The sequence below is a fragment of the Heterocephalus glaber genome, unplaced genomic scaffold, assembly GCF_053883595.1.
Source record: "Heterocephalus glaber isolate CG9 unplaced genomic scaffold, H.glaber_assembly_v1.0 deba00000122, whole genome shotgun sequence".
In the NCBI taxonomy this organism is placed as follows: domain Eukaryota; kingdom Metazoa; phylum Chordata; class Mammalia; order Rodentia; family Bathyergidae; genus Heterocephalus; species Heterocephalus glaber.
The window spans coordinates 14,098,157-14,117,248 of record NW_028258138.1 but is presented as its reverse complement, the minus strand read 5'-3'; the positions used below and the strand labels follow the sequence as shown (position 1 = coordinate 14,117,248).

Here is a 19,092-nt window from a genome sequence, read left to right as displayed (position 1 = left end):
TGCTTCTAGTGTGAGAATGAATAGAAATATAGCTTTATAGCTAGTCTGGTTTCTGTCTTTGACCACAAACAGTGATTTCTTTTTGATTATTGCTTTGTCTCTAACTGTCAAAAAGAAAATGGCAAGATATTGGGGCTGACCTTTCTGCTTCCAAGTTTGTGTTGCAGTGACAAGGAAAGATGACCTTTAAGGTCTCTGGCAGCCTGAGCTCCAGTAAACCACACATTCTCATATCCACAGGAAATGAAACAGTGAAGGTCATCTCAGCCTGGAGTGGATCTCACAGGGTGGTATGAGAGGGACTCCTATTCTTTAATTACTTTGCCTTGTATAGTCTCAGAATTAAAGATCCATGTAACATAGAAAGATTGAGTTTGAGAATCAGAATCAAAATTACAGTAGCTTTTGAGAGCTTACATTTCTGGGCTTGGCTTTTATGACTTTCTCGTACTCATGGAGATGTGGAGACATTATTTTTAAACACAATAGTTTAAATTTCTAGACTCTAGTTTCATCAGAAAGTTTCAAACATAGCAACATTTAGCTAGCTGCTGTCTCCAGAAGCACTGTGATTGAAGGGAGAATATCCTCGAGATGTCCTCTGGTGCGCTGAAGCCTGCAAATGCCCCCAGCAGCTTGAATCTTAAATATTTCTATTTATGTCTAGTGCACGATGTTCACATTTTAATGGATCTATATATAACTATTAATTATACTTTGGACTTGGTTTCTGACATCTCAGATTGCTGCTATTTAAACTTCAGGTGTGGGGCTTAGTTGCTGTGTTAAACTGGGCAAAGTGTTTATTTTCTCTTTGACTCAGTTTCCATATCTATGAGATATTAGTAAAATCCATTTCATGGATCTGCTATGAGAATTCAATGAACTGTGTGTGTGTGTGTGTGTGTGTGTGTGTGTGTGTGTGTGTGTATGCGTGTGTGTGAATGACATGTAGTCAAATATCTGGCACATTGTAAATATGTTTTCTTTTTAAAATATTTTTATCACCACAGTGAAAATAGTTTAATCCTATGGCACTTGGCCACTTTTTTCCTTCTTCTCTCTATTTCTTTTGCAAAGGTTGATGCTTCTTTCATTTGAGGCATTATATGCCTTTCCATTCAGCAATTCCTGTGTTTATGTCAGTGTTGAACTCATCTGTGTATTGGAAACGTAATTTTTACTGCCTTTTATTACTCAGTTTGTCCAGTTTATAGTATGTTTTTGTGTTTATGTAGGAAATGAATTATGATCACTGTGTTGTCCTCCATGAAGAATAGGTGCTCAGACGTGAGAGGGAAAGAGAATATAACTGTAGTTCGTCTTCATTAAAAAAAATTCCATGTGCTTGTGAGCCCGTTTAAAAGGAATCCCTGTGATGATAAACCTGACAGGAAACTCCACTTGCAAATATATTGACAGCAATAAAGTAGGGTATTTTCACTTACGTCGCTTCTGACACCATTCAAAGACGAAGTGTGTGTGTGTGTATGTGTTCAAGTGTGTGACTTCTCTTTTAGAGTAAAGGAAACTGAGAAACCAATTAGTCTTGCTGAGACTACAAGGGAAATGTTATCTAGAACTGCAGCTCCCCTGGTTTTAGTAGAAAAATTTGTTTATGTCCTTCGGTTTTGCTGAATGCCATTCCTCTTTTCTATGTCTTCATTCCCTGAATGTGGCCTTCAAGCCCTTGCCTCAGCTTCTCCTGCCTTCATTTGATTTCCTTTATCTTCTCCTTTGCAGTGTCTCTCTCTTTATAATTGCTGACTTCATAGCATCTTTTTGAATTAACCCCAAATATTTGATTTTTTTAGTGCTAGTGTGAGCCTCAGTGTAAAGTAAATTACTTTTCATTATGCCTTTACCTTCCTATTGCAAATGTTGTCCTTGAGCGTGTGGAGGAAACTCACAGATCTCCTTTTGTTTTGTTCCTAAAATACATTGCCTCAGAAAAATGGTCTAAGGAAAAAGAATGATTTTTTTCAGTTATAGGAAAAACTCTGCATTAGAATTTGATTTAAATATGCACTATTCAAAAAATGAGGTTATCTGGGATTGGTTTCAAATTGGTTGCATATTTGCCATCAGATTGTGAATGTTAAACTGACTTTTTGTTGTAAATTCAACATTTATACATTCAGTTTGTTCATTCACTGGTGCATGTAGGTGGTCATTTGGGAGAATTACTTTGATGTTTATACCTTTGATATTTTTTCCCAACAAATTATTTTTTAGGAGCTCTGGCCAAGTCAGTAAGATAACACAAATCTTACATTGTGTATACTTTTCTCCTTTTAGATTATTAGGCTCCTTATTCAAAGACACTTGAAGTGTTCTGTGACATTGTTTAATAAATTTTCACATTTCACATGGAAGAAAAGTATGTTGGTGATATTATTGTCACTTTAGAGATATAAAGTCTATCATTTGAAGTATGAACCTGCTATAACTTAAAATCAAACTATGACTTGCAGTCTTTCTGTAAAGAACATTTTCAGCATTTTCTTGGCTTGGTCAAATTACTGACATAGTTCCATGGAATCAGTGTCTTGGTGGATGGATTTTTTATATCAAGAAGGATTAAGGATTTTCACCCTCAGGCAAATCTCTCAGTACATCTAAAAGATTCAACAAGTTTTATGCTTACAGTCAGGAAATTTTTAAAGGCATAGTAACCCAACTCCTATTTGAGTGTTTGCTACCTTGAGGCTTTGGAAAGTCTGGTCACCTGTCTAGGCAAAGGATGTGCTTCTTCCAGGGTAATTGATAATCTGAGGGGAGAGTTCTGGCTCCGGTCATCTCCTCCACACTCCTAGTAATTAAGTGAAGGTAGTTGAGGGAGATCCTTGGAGTAGTTATGTATGTGCCATCTTTGTGTGAAGTTCTTCATCCTAGAACTGAGGATTTGGGCATCATTTGCTCTTGTTTTGTGACTTCTGAGTTTATTCAGAATCCATGGGCCATCTTTCATGCACCCATCCTTGGATTTTTAAAAAGTGAATCAGAGAACCTCTGAAAAATGCCGACTGTGTTATTATTGTATTATGAGATAAACGTCCAGAACAGTGGTAATGTTAGTTTGTGCCTGAGAAACAATGATGGGCCTGCTTCTCATCTCCTGGGTCTATACTGAGAGTGTGGTGGTGGAGAAAATCTAGACACTGAAGCACAACTTCATAATGTGGTCACTATTCCTTATCCCTACCTGTGACCCCAGAGAGCTTCCTTGTCCAACCCCTTTCCCTGCACTTTCTTTGCTTTAACCTGGCTCCTCATAGGTCACCCTTCTTGAAAGCTCTGGTCTTTTCTACCTTTGGCTATAACATGTAGACTTTACTGGCTCATTTTCCCTAGACCCTTTAATGTCATGTTTCAGCCCACCTGTGTCCTTCTTTCTCCACTATTTCATCTTTCCTCCTATCCCTGGGATTTGTTGCCAACACTTTTGCCTTCTCAGATCCTAGATTTAAGCGTCTCTCTTTCTTTCTCTCTGTAAGAATTCATTCCATAGAATTTCTTGTTTTTTTACCTGAGTTCTTAGACTACAAAAATAAATCCAGGGTTATTCGATGACATGCAATACACAAAGACCTTTTTCTGTGGCTGCCATTTATTTAAAGGTTGCACTTAGGAAACTTATTCTCCCATTAAAATATATGGTGGAATGGCATGCACAATCTATATGGATTTCTAATTCTTAAAAGAATTTCAAAAAGCAATTTTGCACATAGTTTGGCTTTCAGTTCAGGGCTATGCAATTCATATCTAGTGGATAAGGATATGTAAGCTCATTTTCCTCCAACATTAGGGAGAATTTCACAGAAGCTTTTGAGAAGTAGGGTTAATACCAAAACAACACAACATTCTGATATTAATCTGTGTGGTTCCCACTCCCCAGTTCTTCTGAGTTCCATTTCAACAGTTGTAGCATGAGCTTTTATATGTATTGCCCTTTAGGTAGGGATGCAGTAGGAAAAAAAAATAGTTAAATTTGCAGCTTTGAGCTCTTAAATAGACTTTTGTGGGTCTGTAGAGGCCTCTGTATTCTTTGAATGTATTAATTATAATAGCCAGGTGTGTTAAAGAAAGAAAAAGCAGATGCTCTAAATTGTACAAGTTTGATATTAAATTTCCAGCTTAGAGCCTTCAAGACCCAACACACGCATTGAAGATGTTGTGTGAAGAGAGAACTGTTCTGTGTTTGCTTGCAGGGAGAAAAATTCAACCAGATGGTGGAAGAATCTTGACCTCACCTGCCTCTTATATTCTGCCAGGGTCACACTCAAGAGAGTAGGATAAGCAGCCTGGTAGGTATGGCAGCTGTACAGGGGTTGTGTTCATCTCTCTGTCACTGGCTCTCAGAGCACCCAGTCACTAGATAAGGGAAATGGCATCACCAGGCCAACCCAAGGCTGTCTTCTGGGTCTCCCATACCCTCTGAAGGGCGCTTGAAAGCAGCCAAAACTTTCCTGTGTCCCAGGAAAGACATAAAAGTGGTGAAGGATATAGAGAGAAGATGCAAAGTCATCCAAAAGCACAGTCATGTTTCTGCAGTGAGGCTAAGCTTCAGGTGGAGCCTGTAAATCCAGAGTAAGGACCTTTCCTTGCCTAGTGGTGGCAGGGATGTAGATTTACACTATAGTAATGCAAAAAACCTGCAGTGCTTTCTTCTATTTAAAGTCACTATCAGAGACCATGTAGCTGATTTTCTGCTGTCTGGCTTCTCTCTGGCTTCCTGCCCCTAAAGCCATAGCAACTGGCTTTCCCCTCTCATGAAGAAGGTCTGTCTTTTTAGCATCTCAGAGGCTGAGTTAGGCCATAAAAATACATTTCCAAGAGAGATTTTTTGCATGCCCTTTCTCCTACAAGAGATGGCTCTGTCCTCCAGGTATATTAACCTTGAGGTAGGTTTGAGTTGTGTATAATACCAGTGCTAGCATGCAATACTTGTAGAGTCTTCAAGGTACCAGCTTAGATCCACTGGAGTGGGTACACCTTTTTCTCAAGATATAAACTCAAATATGCAAAAAGTTTTGTGATACCAGTTGTTTTTAAATAACAGAGTTCATCTTACCTAAAGGTTCTTCATTTGCCAATGGATATTGTCAACAAGGTAATTCTTTTTTGAGGGGGGAGATTGAAACGTTTTCTTTTGGTTAATGAGTCAGGTAATGCAGGTCTATACTCACCTCCTTTCTCCTACTCTTCATTGCAAAGGTCATCTGGGATTAGGAGAGATGTCTAGAGTACCTGGGAGCATCTGTTCCATGCTACCTTCTGTACCTCTCAGTTTTGCTGGTGTGATGTCCTACTGGGTTATGGACACCAGTCTGTTTCTACTATGATTCCTGAGATACCTGTGATCCCACCCCAGTCTCCACGTCTGGGCTATACATTCTGAGTCTTTCCTGTCCAACCTCAAGTTGTCCAGTCCACTGCTTTCCTCAACCCTTGCACAAAGGGTTTTTCCAACCCTTGCCAAAGCTTTCTGATAGGAAGGGCCATGATTTCAGATATTCTCTCTGGCACTCTCTGGACTTGAGACTCCATGAAGTTTTCACAGGGTCACCGCCTAGATATTGTTTTTCTGCTGTTCAGGAGACAGTTGGATGTATGATTTTTCTGCAGGTCTTGATCCCCCCTGGGCCACGCTCTGTGAAGACCCCAGTGACATTTTTGATTCAACATTCCTTTTGAACTTTTCTGGAATTTCTATTTTGCTGTCCATTCAAATTTGGACCGGGCTCAGGAATGTCACTAGGCCTCATTTTTAGAGATTCAGGTAGTAGCTAAGCTTTTTGGGCTTCACGTTCGCTCTTTCTTCTCTAGTGGTGAAAACTGGATGGGGGCAGAAAAATTGGGTAGGAATACATTATGATTTGTGATTCTCCTATGGTAGATGTCTGGGGTTTGGCTCTTAATAATTAGAGAAACTTTTAAAATTAGAACAATGGCTTTATTCAATAAAACATCTGGATCTTGCAACTGAGAGTCATGGTTTTCAACAGTTTTGCTCATGCTACAAATTTTCAAAGATAACTTTGAATTCAAAAGTTGAAAGTTTGACTCACTTATTGATTGGGAACAGTTCCTATAAAGCTCCTGTTACTTAATAATGGTTAGAAGGGAAGGGATAAAATGATAGAAAGTAAACACATGCTGTCTTTTTTCCTTGTTTCTTTTTAGCAGAAATACTTAAGCCCTGCTTTCAGTCTAACTGTGTCTCCCAGATCCATTCATTTCTACCCTTTCCTGATCTGCAAGTATATATCCAATTCTACAGCTTCAAATAACTCCCTATGTTGTTGCATGAGTTTTACCTGTGGGTTATCAAAGTTAAGAATAATTCCACTTCTGCAGCCATCACTGTTGTAATGATTTGCTCATGATCACTTGAATGAGAACCTTTTCACTCCCAGGTGCTGTGGTGGTTCTTTGGGCCTTTTTATCTCTATCTAGAACATACTTTTCTACCTTGAAGTATTGACAGAACAAATTTTTCTTATTGCAATAAAAATTTAATGTGTTCAAGAGAGACATCCAACCACTTTGAAAATACGTATGAACAAAACATTTTATTTTCACTGCTTCTAAAATTTTATTTCCTTCCGATTTTCTACTAGTTTTATAAAAAATATTGTGGTTGAAACAAAACATCCAAGGCAACTTTATTCTGGAGTTGGGGAATCTGAGATTAAGGGAATTAAAATGACTGGACCAAAGATACGTAACCATTTGGCAGCAATGTGAAGAACTAAATTCTTGGCTCTTAATTCCCAAGTCACCTGTCTATTAGAGCATACACATTTTTCAAAGTTTTGTTTGTAAGACAGCATCAACTTGTACAGTGGAAAATTATTTCTAAATCTGTTCAGTGATTTTTGTCTTCTCTGAAAATAAATATTTGGATCTCTAGGCGAATGCAATCTTGTTCACACAGTTACACTGATAGGCTTCTGCACATATTTGTCAAATAAGTTGACCAAACTACAGAAGAAATAGAACTGAGACACTTAGAAGCACCTGAAATGTGCTCAGTTTGGGTAGATTATATATGGACAGTAGTTTCTTAGTTCTTATGGTCGGTAAAGATTAAATGGTCAGGGCTGCCTTGTGTTTAGAAGCTGAAATATCTGAATTTTGGAATATTTTAAGTGTGGACATGTCATTCAGTTGAAAAGTGGGGAGAAAGATAATGCTAATCCAATTAAATTAAAATTTTTAATTGTTAAGGAGACATACAGAAATTTTACTCCATCATTCAGGTCTTACTCATCATCATCATTATTATTATTATTATTATTATTATGATGTTTATCTGTTTGCATACCCATGGCAAAGATGCATATCTCTGTGTGGTTTGGGGCATTAGCTGCACTTGAGTTTGCAGAGTGTGGGACTATACAGTGCATTTGTGCTGCTGACTTTCTATCTCAGGAATGCCCTTATCTTTGCAAATGAAAATCTTTGAAATTTTAAGGAAGAAACTCATTTTTCATGATACCAATCTCTATGGAGAGAGTTTTGAAAGCAAACATGATTTTAATATGCTTGTGCATCTGGACGTAAAATTCCATAACTGTGAGAAGTATAATGAGATAGTTCCTAAAGGCAAGTAAAAACTGCAGCATCAACCAGGATTTTTTTCATTATCTGTGAGAGTTAATTAATAATGCCATTTGGCACAGTTAGATGTGCAGAAAATAGCACAGAAAGAATGCTTTGCTTTCCTTTGGCTTTTAAAGGCTGTTCACACTTACTAAGAAATAGATTTGTGGGAAGAGCATGTGCTTGGAAATTAATTGGGATTCATTGTAGTATTGCTTGGCCACAAATAGCTCGTGTGGGATAGGACATAATGCTAGTCAAATTCAAAGAAGTATCTGCACATAAACCTTGGATAGGTTGGTAATTACATGAGCTGGCTGATTTTCCTAATTTTAATATTTGTACCATAGATTTTTAAGGCAGTTCCAATTTTTCTGGAAAAAAAACTTTAAAATAATTTTATTTACAAGTTTAGACTGAAACAAAGTAAAGCTTTATTTTTCTTTTACGGGATGAGGTAGGGAATAGACTTATTATGAAACAAACAACATAATGTGATTCATCATTATTGATACATTTGTTCAATTTTTTAATACCTCCCTACTCTCCTCCTGACCTTACACACTATTTCCTCATAGTACAATCCACAAACTGCTATTGTTTAATAAAAACTTATTATTACCCACTAGTTTGAGTAAAACTTTTGTATTCAAACTAGTTTTATTAAAAACTCATGTTTACCAGCTGCTTTTAAGGAAAGCAACTATATTTAGTATTGTTGGGGAAAATTTTTCAAAGAAAAGCTATTTAGAAATCACCAATATTAAAGAGAGTTTTAAGGAAGACTCCTGTATAGGACTTAATTTTGGAAAATCTGCTTTATTCAAGATACTTGATAAAAGTAATTTTAGGCATTCATTTTCAGGCTCTATATAAAATGCAGATTCTTGGAATGTATCTATTGAAGAGAAATACCTGGAGGTACAGCCTGAAAACTGTGAATAATTTCCCCATGTGGTCCTGATTTACATGAAAGTCTAAGAACCCATGATGTAAAAATAGAGTTTTTAAAATCTAAATTTAAGTTTTTAATTTAAATTTTACTTGAAATGCAATGAACCCTGTAGGCATCACTGTTCTCTTAGCAGTCATTTACATGATAGTAAGAATTTTAGAATAAAAGGGGCAGAAGAAAAGTGGAAAGAGAGAGAGAGAGAGAGAGAGAGAGAGAGCAATGAACTATACAACAATTTTGAGTTTTTGAGTAGGGCTAACACTGTTTTACAATTAAATGGGAAGACTGCCAATTGATTATCATGCAATATCTATAACGAAGACATACAGTTTATTTCAGAGTTCTCCATGTAATAGGTCCACTGACTACTGAATGCTAAATATGGAATTATATATGAAATTAATACTTCTACCTTTAGAACAAATAAACAAATAAAGATTAATGATTTATTGAGTTTCAGTTATATACATAAATCTGTACTTGTTGACTCTCAACCTTCTCACACATTAGAATCAAATGGACAGCTGAACAACTATTGTCCCGCTGCACCCCCAGACTAATTAAATCAGAAATTCTAAGGATGAGGTCTAAAACTTCCACTATAGATCCTCATGTAATGCTAATTTTGGTCTTTCTTTTGGGTAAAATGACCTTGTCATTGATTTTTAATGCTTGTGCAGGGAAAATTAGACCTAAAGGCAGAGTTTGAATCTTTACATTAGTAAACCTATTTCCTAAATCTGACTCTGTTTAAAGGTGCTTGATAAATTTTTCTTACCACTCTTTGACCTGGGAGAAGTACTTAATTTCTCCAGTAGGAACCAACATACATCTATTAATCAGTCTTTATTAACAATACTTTAATAGATGGCTTCATTTTTTTTGTCTATGGCAAATGATTTCATTTAATTCTGATGGCAAACATGTGAAGTCTCTAATACCTTCTTAATTTGATAAATAAGGAAATTAAGGTTCAGAGAAGTGAAAAATTTACTCCACATAATAAACGGTTGTTTATTGAGTGGTTATGATGTGACGAATGTAGTACACTATCTTTGGCACATTATCTTGAGGTGAGGTTCACATTGTCATACTAATGTTCCCTAGGGGACATTCCAGTCTGTGGACTGCTGATGTGTCAAGAAGCTCTGGGGGGAAAAAAACCAAGATTCTGTGATCTAACAGGTTTGGGAAATGCCGAATAGTTTTCCACCTTGTTGGAAACTCTTGATCCATGACAATAAATTAAATACACTGAGATATGGTGCAGGAAAGAAATGTTCAGTGGGATGCTCTTATATTCAACCATGAAAATCTTACTTGAGAAATACTTACCAATGGAACTCATTTTGAAAAATAATCCTCCAAGATAACCTTATGCTTTAGAAATGATGCTCCTTATTTTTTAAGAAATTATATATTAGAAAACTAAGACTGACAAATTCAGCAACTTACCTATAGTCATTTCACAAGTGGCTGTACTTGAACCTAAGTTTGGATAGTTTATAAAATTGTTTTCTGATTCTAATGTTTGTGATTCTAATCATGGACTTTGACATCTGTTTCAGTTAGTAAAGTTGAATTAAAATTGCTGAAAAAATCAAGGGTAGTTGTGTATGTGAAAATATCTTGAAAACTATAAAACAGTATTAAACATCCAAATTAGGTAGTACATAGTCTAAAGGAGTATATACATGTTATTTTTAAAGGGATCATTTCTTAAATCTCTAAATTATACTTTTAAATGACGATCTCTGTAGAAAGGCAAGGTTTGTTAGTAATTGTTAAACTTGGCTTTTTATACTTCATCAATTACCTATGAAGTTTTTGGTAGCATTTTTGTGTACTAAATAGTTTTGGAAAAGTAAACAGAAGTAGTCTGCAGTCTCTATATGCTGAAGCAATAAAATATGAAACTAAGTAAAATGTGCTATTTATCTCAACATGTAGAAATGTGAATTCTCACTTGAAACAAAGGGTAGACTGCTTGTACTTCAATGATGGCAAGTGAATAGGAGTATAATTTCTGGGTAATTTCTTAAGAGTACATTTATTTATAGAGGAAGGAAAGACTGAGAAGAAATAAGGTGAACTTCCTTTACTGGAGAAATTTAGGGCTGATTGTAGAGATTTGTGATTCAAAATAGGAACCCATTTAAAGCTAAGCAAGGAGAAGGCAATGCAATGTGACTGCACAGCTGGCCAATCTCTACTTCTGAGCAACATATTTTAGGAGATCACTTGATGTGTCAAGAGGTAATCCCATTAAAGAGAACAAAGATCAATTGATCCAATATCGAGGGAAGATAAAAGGCAGCTTCAGTTTCCCTACTCACTGTGAAGGGGAAACAAGCCCAGAGGGACCAGCAGACATTCTCTGTCACAATAAATTAAGTAGGCAGTTGGTTTTCTGTGTCACCAAGTTGAGCTAGTGTGGGGATTACTTACAGCATTTTGAATGCAGGTGGAAAATAAATCTACAGAGATCTGTAACTAATGCATATGGAAATTCTTTGCTGTATTTATTTTTTTCTCCTTGCCCTTCTCTCCAACACACTTGGAATGAATTAATAATGGTGATGGATCCACAGAAATGAGTGTGCAGTGGCAATGCTAGAAAAGATTGCTTTGAGAACAACCACTGTATCCTGGGTGACTGGGAAGGAATGAAATAACATTTGTGGAAAGATGTTCATCAATGTGAAGAGTGAGGGTGAGTGAGCAGTAAATACAAGATGCTGTAAATTAGTTCACAGCTCAGGACTTTGCTTGGATCTTCAAAGAAATAAATATAGCTTGAAAAAATATCACAGTTCCTTAGAGACTCTAAACCAATAGAAGATTGGTACATTCTATAAGTAAATACTGTTGGGGAGCTTGATATTATTCATTTTTGCTCAGGAATTACTCTTGACTGTGTTGTGCTTCCATGAGTGATGTTCAACTTAGGGAATGCTCTTCTGCATTGATGCCAGAGGTTCAAGTTCAATCATGATTCTCTGGATCATAGTTTTCGAATCTTTAAGATGAAAGATGCCTTTGAGTCCTTGTGTAAATAATACATTTTAAATTGTGGGATCAATTTGAATTAAAAATTAACATTGTTGTGGAGTTATGTGTACTTATTGAATGTGTAAAAGCTTCAGGAAGTTTGAAATTTGTGAATCTTAGGAACACATGGAACAGAGAGAAGGAAAGAGGAGGAGGAAAGGTCACAAAGATGAAAAGAAGTCCACAGAGTTAGTGTTTTGTTTTTATGCTTTGGACTGTTGAAAATCTGATTCTCCTTTTTCATGAGGAATGAGTCACTTATTTTTAATGTATGAAGACAGAATGAAGATGATTATTTTGGAAAGAGTAGATTCCTACATATATACATACAAGAGTCTAAATTCTCCTAATAGGACCCTGCTTCAACATATAGTCAGTCCATCTCTCTTTCCAGTGCATTAAATTCCATGTCTAGAGTAGTGTACATGAGTTTGCTAGCATAAAGGGATAGGGATTTAGAATTATGTATGCTTACTAGATACAGACATAATCAACAACAGCAATTAGAAGAAACAATTTCTACTGGGTACATCTTTTAAAAAAACTGATTATACAGTATGAACTGAAGACTGTGTTGGAATCCCTTTCTCCTCTCAAATTAATTTGCCACATTCTAAATCCATAGATAAAGTAGTTCCAGAAGTGGAGTTGGTTGGATGGGTTTGCTTACACTGCAGTCCATAAAAGAAACAAAAAGCCTTGCATGCAAAAGAAATGAGAAAAAGTATGGAAAAATGAATAAATCAAAAGCAAGAATGAGTGTTGAAATGAAAATTTAAACCAAATGAATCTGGAAATTATGAGAAGCACATTAAAGCATAATATATGCAAGCTTTTATTTTTCAAATTAGTTGCATAAAACAAGACACCTTAAGAGCAAATTGAAAGTTAAAGCATGTCAGTCCATTTCCCTCATAATTAAAGGCAGTTTTGTACAGTGTGGTCCAGGAAAGGGATGCTCAATATTTCCACAATGGCTTTGCCATTCTGAGGAAGATTCTCAAGAAAACAGTTATAATAAATCATCCCCAGGTTTGGGTGCATAAAGAAAGCTTCCACTTAAAAGAAATGAATATAGAATCAGATTATTTATCAGAACCAGCTACATAATCTGCAGGGTATAGCATAAAATGAAAAAATGTGAGCCTCCTTGTTAAAGACATTATTAAAAATTTCAAGTTAGAAACAACAGAGCCTGAAACTGGCTCTGTTATTAATAGTCCATGATCTTGAAATTTTAACAATATCTTTAAATTAAGTGAGTTGCCTAATGCAGAGCAATGGCCATGAGCTTTGCATTTTGTTTATTCTAGTATGCTTATACAGGAATTATCTTAAATCACAATTATCCTTTTCAGAAGAGTCTAAATTCCTGGTGTGAGTTCCGTTAAAGAATAAATAAGCAGGTGTGGTCGACTATTGTAATCATTCTGTAATCCTAAATACAATTTTGAAAAATAAAGTCTCAAATATATTTTATTGCTTTTTGTGTTGTTTGTCATATTCCTGACAAAAATTGAGTGAATTATCCTTTTACCAATCAAACCTTGAAAGAAGTAAATGCTCAATCTCAAAATACTACCTTTATATTTTTATATAAATTGTTCGGCATTAATACATGTGCTCAGAATCTACATATTAAGGGGTAGATTTGTCTCCAATTTTGGATTTCTTTCTTTCAACATGTATCTACAGTTTCCATCTTAAGAGCAAATAACTATCAAAAAATCAACTGAATTTGGAATTTGTACACTGTTCATTCCAAATAGTGCTAATTGGATTTAGTGTATAAGGTTCTTCCTTCTTCTCATTAATAAATGATGGAGCTACAGCACCAGCAGCACCTGGCAGAGACTCAATAGCTCTTTGCTCTAACTCAAAAATGGCTCTTCTGGGCATCTAATTCAATGGACTGTTATCAAAAAGAGGCGAACATCCTTAAAAACCTCAACCTTAAGACAGATAATTCAAGCTAAAAACTACCCAGTCTTAGAAAGAGAGGACTCACCTGGTCATTATCACTGTTCTTCCGCGATTTGTAAATAAATTCTCCAATGGCTACAAATACAGAAAGGACCAGTCCAGCAGCCAGGACAATGAAGATGCCCCCAATATTTTCTACTCCCAGAGCACTGGCCTCTTTGCTATCTTCTTCAGGGCAGCCATTTCCCCGCCACCATTTCTCTTTCATCATATGCAGCTTCCCCTCTTCTTGTAGTTGAAGGATAGCAATTGTAATTTTATCCCGGTAAGGAGAGCCTGAAAGTGGGGTCATTTGGATATTGATCACCAAAGAGTTGAAGAAAGCATCGATTTATTTTACTATGGTTTTTGCTAAATGCTGTAAGGGTACTCTATGAAACCCCAGACAACTTATTGACTAGCCAAGGGCAGGAAAGGCCAATCTTATATTTTGAAGACTCTAAATAATTATGAAAAGGAAAGCTGACATGTTGAGATTCACATTTGAGCAAACTGTTTTCTCTTTGTAGAATTAGAAAAGCCGAGCTAGGAATTCTATGGCATATTTCCGATTCTGGTAAGTTCATCACAAATCTCTTCACATATCTAGAGATTTCATCACTGAGATTATTATTTTTTTTCAAGACTTTTTGTAATCTCAGATTTTAACTGAGTTGGGCCATTTCCTCTTCTTCCCAAGAGAGAGACTGTTGAGATATTTCCTAGCCTCCTTTACAGGAGGGTCCTGGTATGTTCAGGTCCTGTATCATGAATCTTTCTAAAATGATTTTTTTTTTTTACTCTCCCCAAATAGACAGCAAGAAGACTGAGATTTCAAGTTATCAGGAATGGTGTAACCACAAAAATAGAAGGAACTTGAGTCCTCATGACTGCAGGAAACAGAGCTTCTCTTCCAATCTACATCAGACTGTGACAAAGTCAAAGAATAACCATTTACTGTACAAGGCACTGAAAATTTGCTGATGTTGGTTATAGCTTTTTATTCATACTGACCTACTTATCTATTATGATAAATTTACTACAGGTTTTGAATAATTTGAAGGTCTTAGAAAATTCAGTTTTGTTCAGAAAATTGGCAAGGACTTTATTGATAATATTAATGCTCTATTTTGAAGTAATGGTGATGAATGTTTAATTATGTAAGGGTTAGAGATACCAACATCTATTTGTGGGTTTAGCTTCTCAGTGCTGGTTTTCTCTACTAAGCAATGTAAAGGAAGAGACAAAGCAAGATTCTTTAACTCAATTTCTCCTTGGATAATAAGAATTTTTGCTAGCACTTCTTTTACTCAGTAGGAAAATAATACACCTACACCCTGGCTTTCTTTGCCTATACATTTTAAAGCACTTCTTGGTTGAGGCAAATTGAAAAATTAAACATCTTAGGACAAGAAAAAAATCCCAGGAATTATATAGTTCAGTTCACCAGCTACAAGATGGAAAAAACTTCAAATATGAAAGCATGAATGAAACTCATAGTTACTGGCAGGGCCAAGAATCAAACTCAATTTTCTTTATTATTTCTCAGTGTTATTCTCAGGCAAATGCTTCCACACCCACATGTTCTTTATGTCCTATGGCATGGTTGAAGTTTAAAAGGCAGAGGATTAACATTTGTGGCAATTGTCATTTCTTTCCTCCTAAGATTAAAAAAAAATGTAAGCATTCAAAATCAAGTTTAAAAAAAGAATACAATGCTTTGGAGGGAGATTATGGCTTGCCAATTAAGAGTATAGGTTTTTGGTGAGAAAATGGGGCTTGGAAGTCAAATTAAAAGGTATTTGCTGTTTGCTTAAACACCTCAAGAGTAATGGCTACTGTTAAAATTAGCACCATTAACATACTGATAGCCTTGAACAGTTGTGGAGCACTTTGTTTTAAGGTATATGGAAGTGCTTTGCAGAGTGCAACAACAGTTCTCATGGCGGTGGTTGCAGCAGTGATGGTCAAGGTATACACCATGGGTACTCAGTGAATGTTGACTGACGCTTTCCTTCTGCCTTCAGGGTGCACAAGACCTAAAGCATTCCAGACAGATGGAGGTGCAATCCCTGCTTAAAGTCTGTCTCTAAGGAAGGCAATTTCCAGCCTCCCTGTAACCCCATTTAAACCTTAACTGCTCTCATTCTCTTGAAGTTTTACTTTAAACCCTCAGGTGGCACATTTCCAGAGCTTCTGTCCTGAGAGTCTCTAAGAAGTAAAGTTTTCAATTTTGAGTTATGAGTGAGCCAACTTTGTCTATCTTCCACTGTGGCAGAGAAGTCAGGACAAGACTGAAATGGGTGGAAAGTTTTTAAATATCTGCAGATATTTTACTTTCAGGCTTTGTTGTTGCTCCTTAAATGGACTGAATGACACTAGAAGTGATTCATTACAAGTCACTTGAAAAAATGGATATGTCTACACAAAGATCTTCCCGAATAGAAACTGATCTTTCTTAAAGAGTCAATTCATCATAGAAGACATATCTCACACATTTTTCCAACAGCTGTATCCTCAATGGATGCATTCTCTCTGAGGTCTGCCATCTGTTCCAATTATTCCTCATTGTTTTGGGTTTAAAAGCATGACAGGTTTATAACCGTTATGAAAAATTCCTAGAGTTTATTCCTTTTTCATCTAGAAAGGGAGGAAGGCTCTTAACTTTGGAACATGTTATGGGTAAGGTTGACAAAAAAGAGACTAAATGGGTTTGTTTAGATCTTTTCTTACTTTATGTACGTGTACTGTATATATACTATAAGTATATTGGTACGATATCCCATGTCTATAGAACACATAGATATGCAGTGATCTTCAGAGAGCTGCATTATTAATTTAGCTGTGTTGCAGAAAGGAGCCCATTGACTCCTCTTCCTCAGCCCTATTCCCATGTTATCACCATACTATCAAAAATTTTGGCTCTCAAGTTATATTCCACTCTTTAGAAAAGAGGCTAATTAAGTCTTGTATTAAAGTGAAAATGTTTTCAAAAGGCATGATATACACTAATATTTTCTATTCTTATTTCCAGACTGGAAATTTGGTGTCAAGGACTGTTGAAAAGGGATGGGGTGTTTTATAGGACAGAAGCTGGAGTGATACAGGTGAAGTTTTTGACTTTAGTCTTAAGATGGTTCTGTTAAGAAATTATAGTTGGTTCTCTAAAAAGATCCACAGCATATTACAGTCAATCTTGGTCTTGATTCTGCAAAGATTCAGGCAAAGGCATGGACTCCTGGTGGTTTGTCTGACTTATGGTCCATTTAAATAAAATCAGCAGTACAAGATTAAAAAAAAATCTCTCTGATCTATCTGACCTGTCCCAGCCTCTTTTATCTAAAATGAGGTGGCAAAGTTGGGTTACAGAGAAAAGATATTGTTTTAAAGTCAAAAGGGGGCACAATATCCTTTTAGTTGATGACTAACAATCCCCCTGAGGCCCTTGAAGAATATGTTGATTAAATTATGGGAGAGCTTTCCACTTGGGGAATAATATACACTTCACTAACAATATTGGGCTTTTCATCAGGAAAGGTTATTAGAAATAAAGCGACAAGAAAGTAATTACAGACCTCCTAGGCCAGTGACAGCAAAACTTTTAGAGCTTTCAATGATAAAAAATAGCCAGCTGTGGCATGAGTGCCACAGACTCACCACCGATATTTTAGCCTAATTACTCTGCAGAAGATCTATTTAGAAGACATAAAAGATAACAATCACAATAAAGTTAATTTCCCCATAACCTATTTCTAGCACTAGGTAGATAGTAGGGAGTCAAATTAGTTATGCATTCATGGCAAATATTAAAGACAGTTGACCTTATTTGGTTGATTAAATTACTATTAATATAGTTGACTATTAAATGGAATATAGGATACATAGTTTTTTTAAAAAAATTAGTTGCCAAATTAAAACACTGGGAAAATTCATGTAAAATCCAAATGTGTTTTTATCTGGGAAAATAGAATATCTGACAAACTTGTTCTCTAATTCTCACATGTCTACAACTAACTGACCAGAAAGACTTCCTTTAGGTCAGTCATGTGCTCCCTTCTTGCCCATAGTTGCCCTGTTCCTACCACACTCCAGCTTTATTCACTTATGAGATGTTAGCCTCTGTGAGCATTTCAGTGTTGTTGATGGTAAAACTGGATAATTCCTTCCAAACAAGAAAATAATATAAATATGCAAATCGAATCTACTTTGGGTCCTTCATGATGTGGCTTTACTCTAAGTATAATTTCTTCTTATTGGATTAATCCAATATTTGGATGACCCTTGCTTCCTCTCCTTTGGAATGCTTATCAACAAGGTTCCAAAGACTCCCTTGAGAAGAGCAGGTTGATTTCATACAATAATCTTATATATTACAGTTTTCTACAGCAAAGAAAACAATATAGAGAGGGAGTTTTCTATATAAAGGGAATCAGCAACTGGCCCTTGATTATAGAAGAACATTGTATATGCAACTCTTATGCAAGAAGAAATTATTGTATGGATGTGTATTTCTACAAGGCTATAATTTCCCTAGGAAAAACGGTGCTACAGAATTTAAAAAACAGGAACATTTGGAAGTTTTAGATAGTTATCATTTGTTAAATCTAGCTTATTTGCCAAGAAAATTATTATAATTTAAGTTTTATCCTTTCCCTTTTTATAGAGAGAGCTTTGCTTTCACATCTATCTACATGGAACACCACTCCTTTAAATGTAGAATTGTCATCTACAAGCATAGTCCATTTTCTTATATTCTCATAGAACATTAGACAGAAAAAAATAAGCATATAAATGTTGAAAAAATAGTATAATGAGGATTAACAGAAAATCTCCTCTATAAAGTATTTGTTTGAGTTAAAATAATGAAATCTATATACCCTCAAATCATCATCTTGTGATTGAACTTGAAAAAGACAGTAATGAAAAGTTTATTAGGTGAAATACATGAGACTCTTCAGTTCAGATCATGCCTCTGACCCAGGTGGACATTTCTCTTATTTGTTAGTCTGCTAAAGGCGTGACAGACCTTCTCAAAGTATGGAATATGCTCCAAGTAAGCCACATTTCCCATCTCAGTTCTGGCTAATGCTGTGCCACTCTTACCGATAGGCGTCCCCACTCCATAACCTTTGGAGTCGATGAGGCCCCCGATCTGGGTGAGGTTGCAGTTTCTCTGTGTCACATACTCGATGCTAGTGGACTCCATCAGCAGGGCGTAGTCCGTGGTGAGCACTCTTTGGATACCCTCATCACTGTTTTTCACCAGGGCACTCTGTTGCCTACTGCTCATGAAAGCCCACATCTTCTCGTAAGTGGATATCTTTGATTTCTGCAGAGAAAAAGCACACCCACCAGCAGAAGAGTGCTGAAAAAAACATGGCCTAAAGCTACTCAACATCTCAGAGGTTCAAGAATTATGGGGAAAATTCTTTCTCCTCAGGTGGGGAACTGAGATGGATGACCCTGGGACTTCAGTTTGATAGCCAAGGAGAGCCTAATTCACCACAGGGGGTGTT

At 36.1% G+C, this 19,092-nt stretch overlaps 1 protein-coding gene across 5 annotated transcripts in view; it reads right to left on the bottom strand.

Moving 5' to 3' along the window:
* Positions 1-19,092, bottom strand: part of Grik1 (glutamate ionotropic receptor kainate type subunit 1) — a 394,986-nt gene that overhangs the window by 2,957 nt on the left and 372,937 nt on the right. For all 5 annotated transcript variants that reach the window (XM_004842256.4, XM_087213299.1, XM_021256142.2 and 2 more), the window contains 2 exons: positions 18,680-18,905; positions 13,623-13,873 (listed from right to left, as the gene is read on the bottom strand). In XM_004842256.4, coding sequence (XP_004842313.2) covers positions 13,623-13,873; positions 18,680-18,905 — 477 coding nt within the window. The remainder of the gene's footprint in view (positions 1-13,622; positions 13,874-18,679; positions 18,906-19,092) is intronic.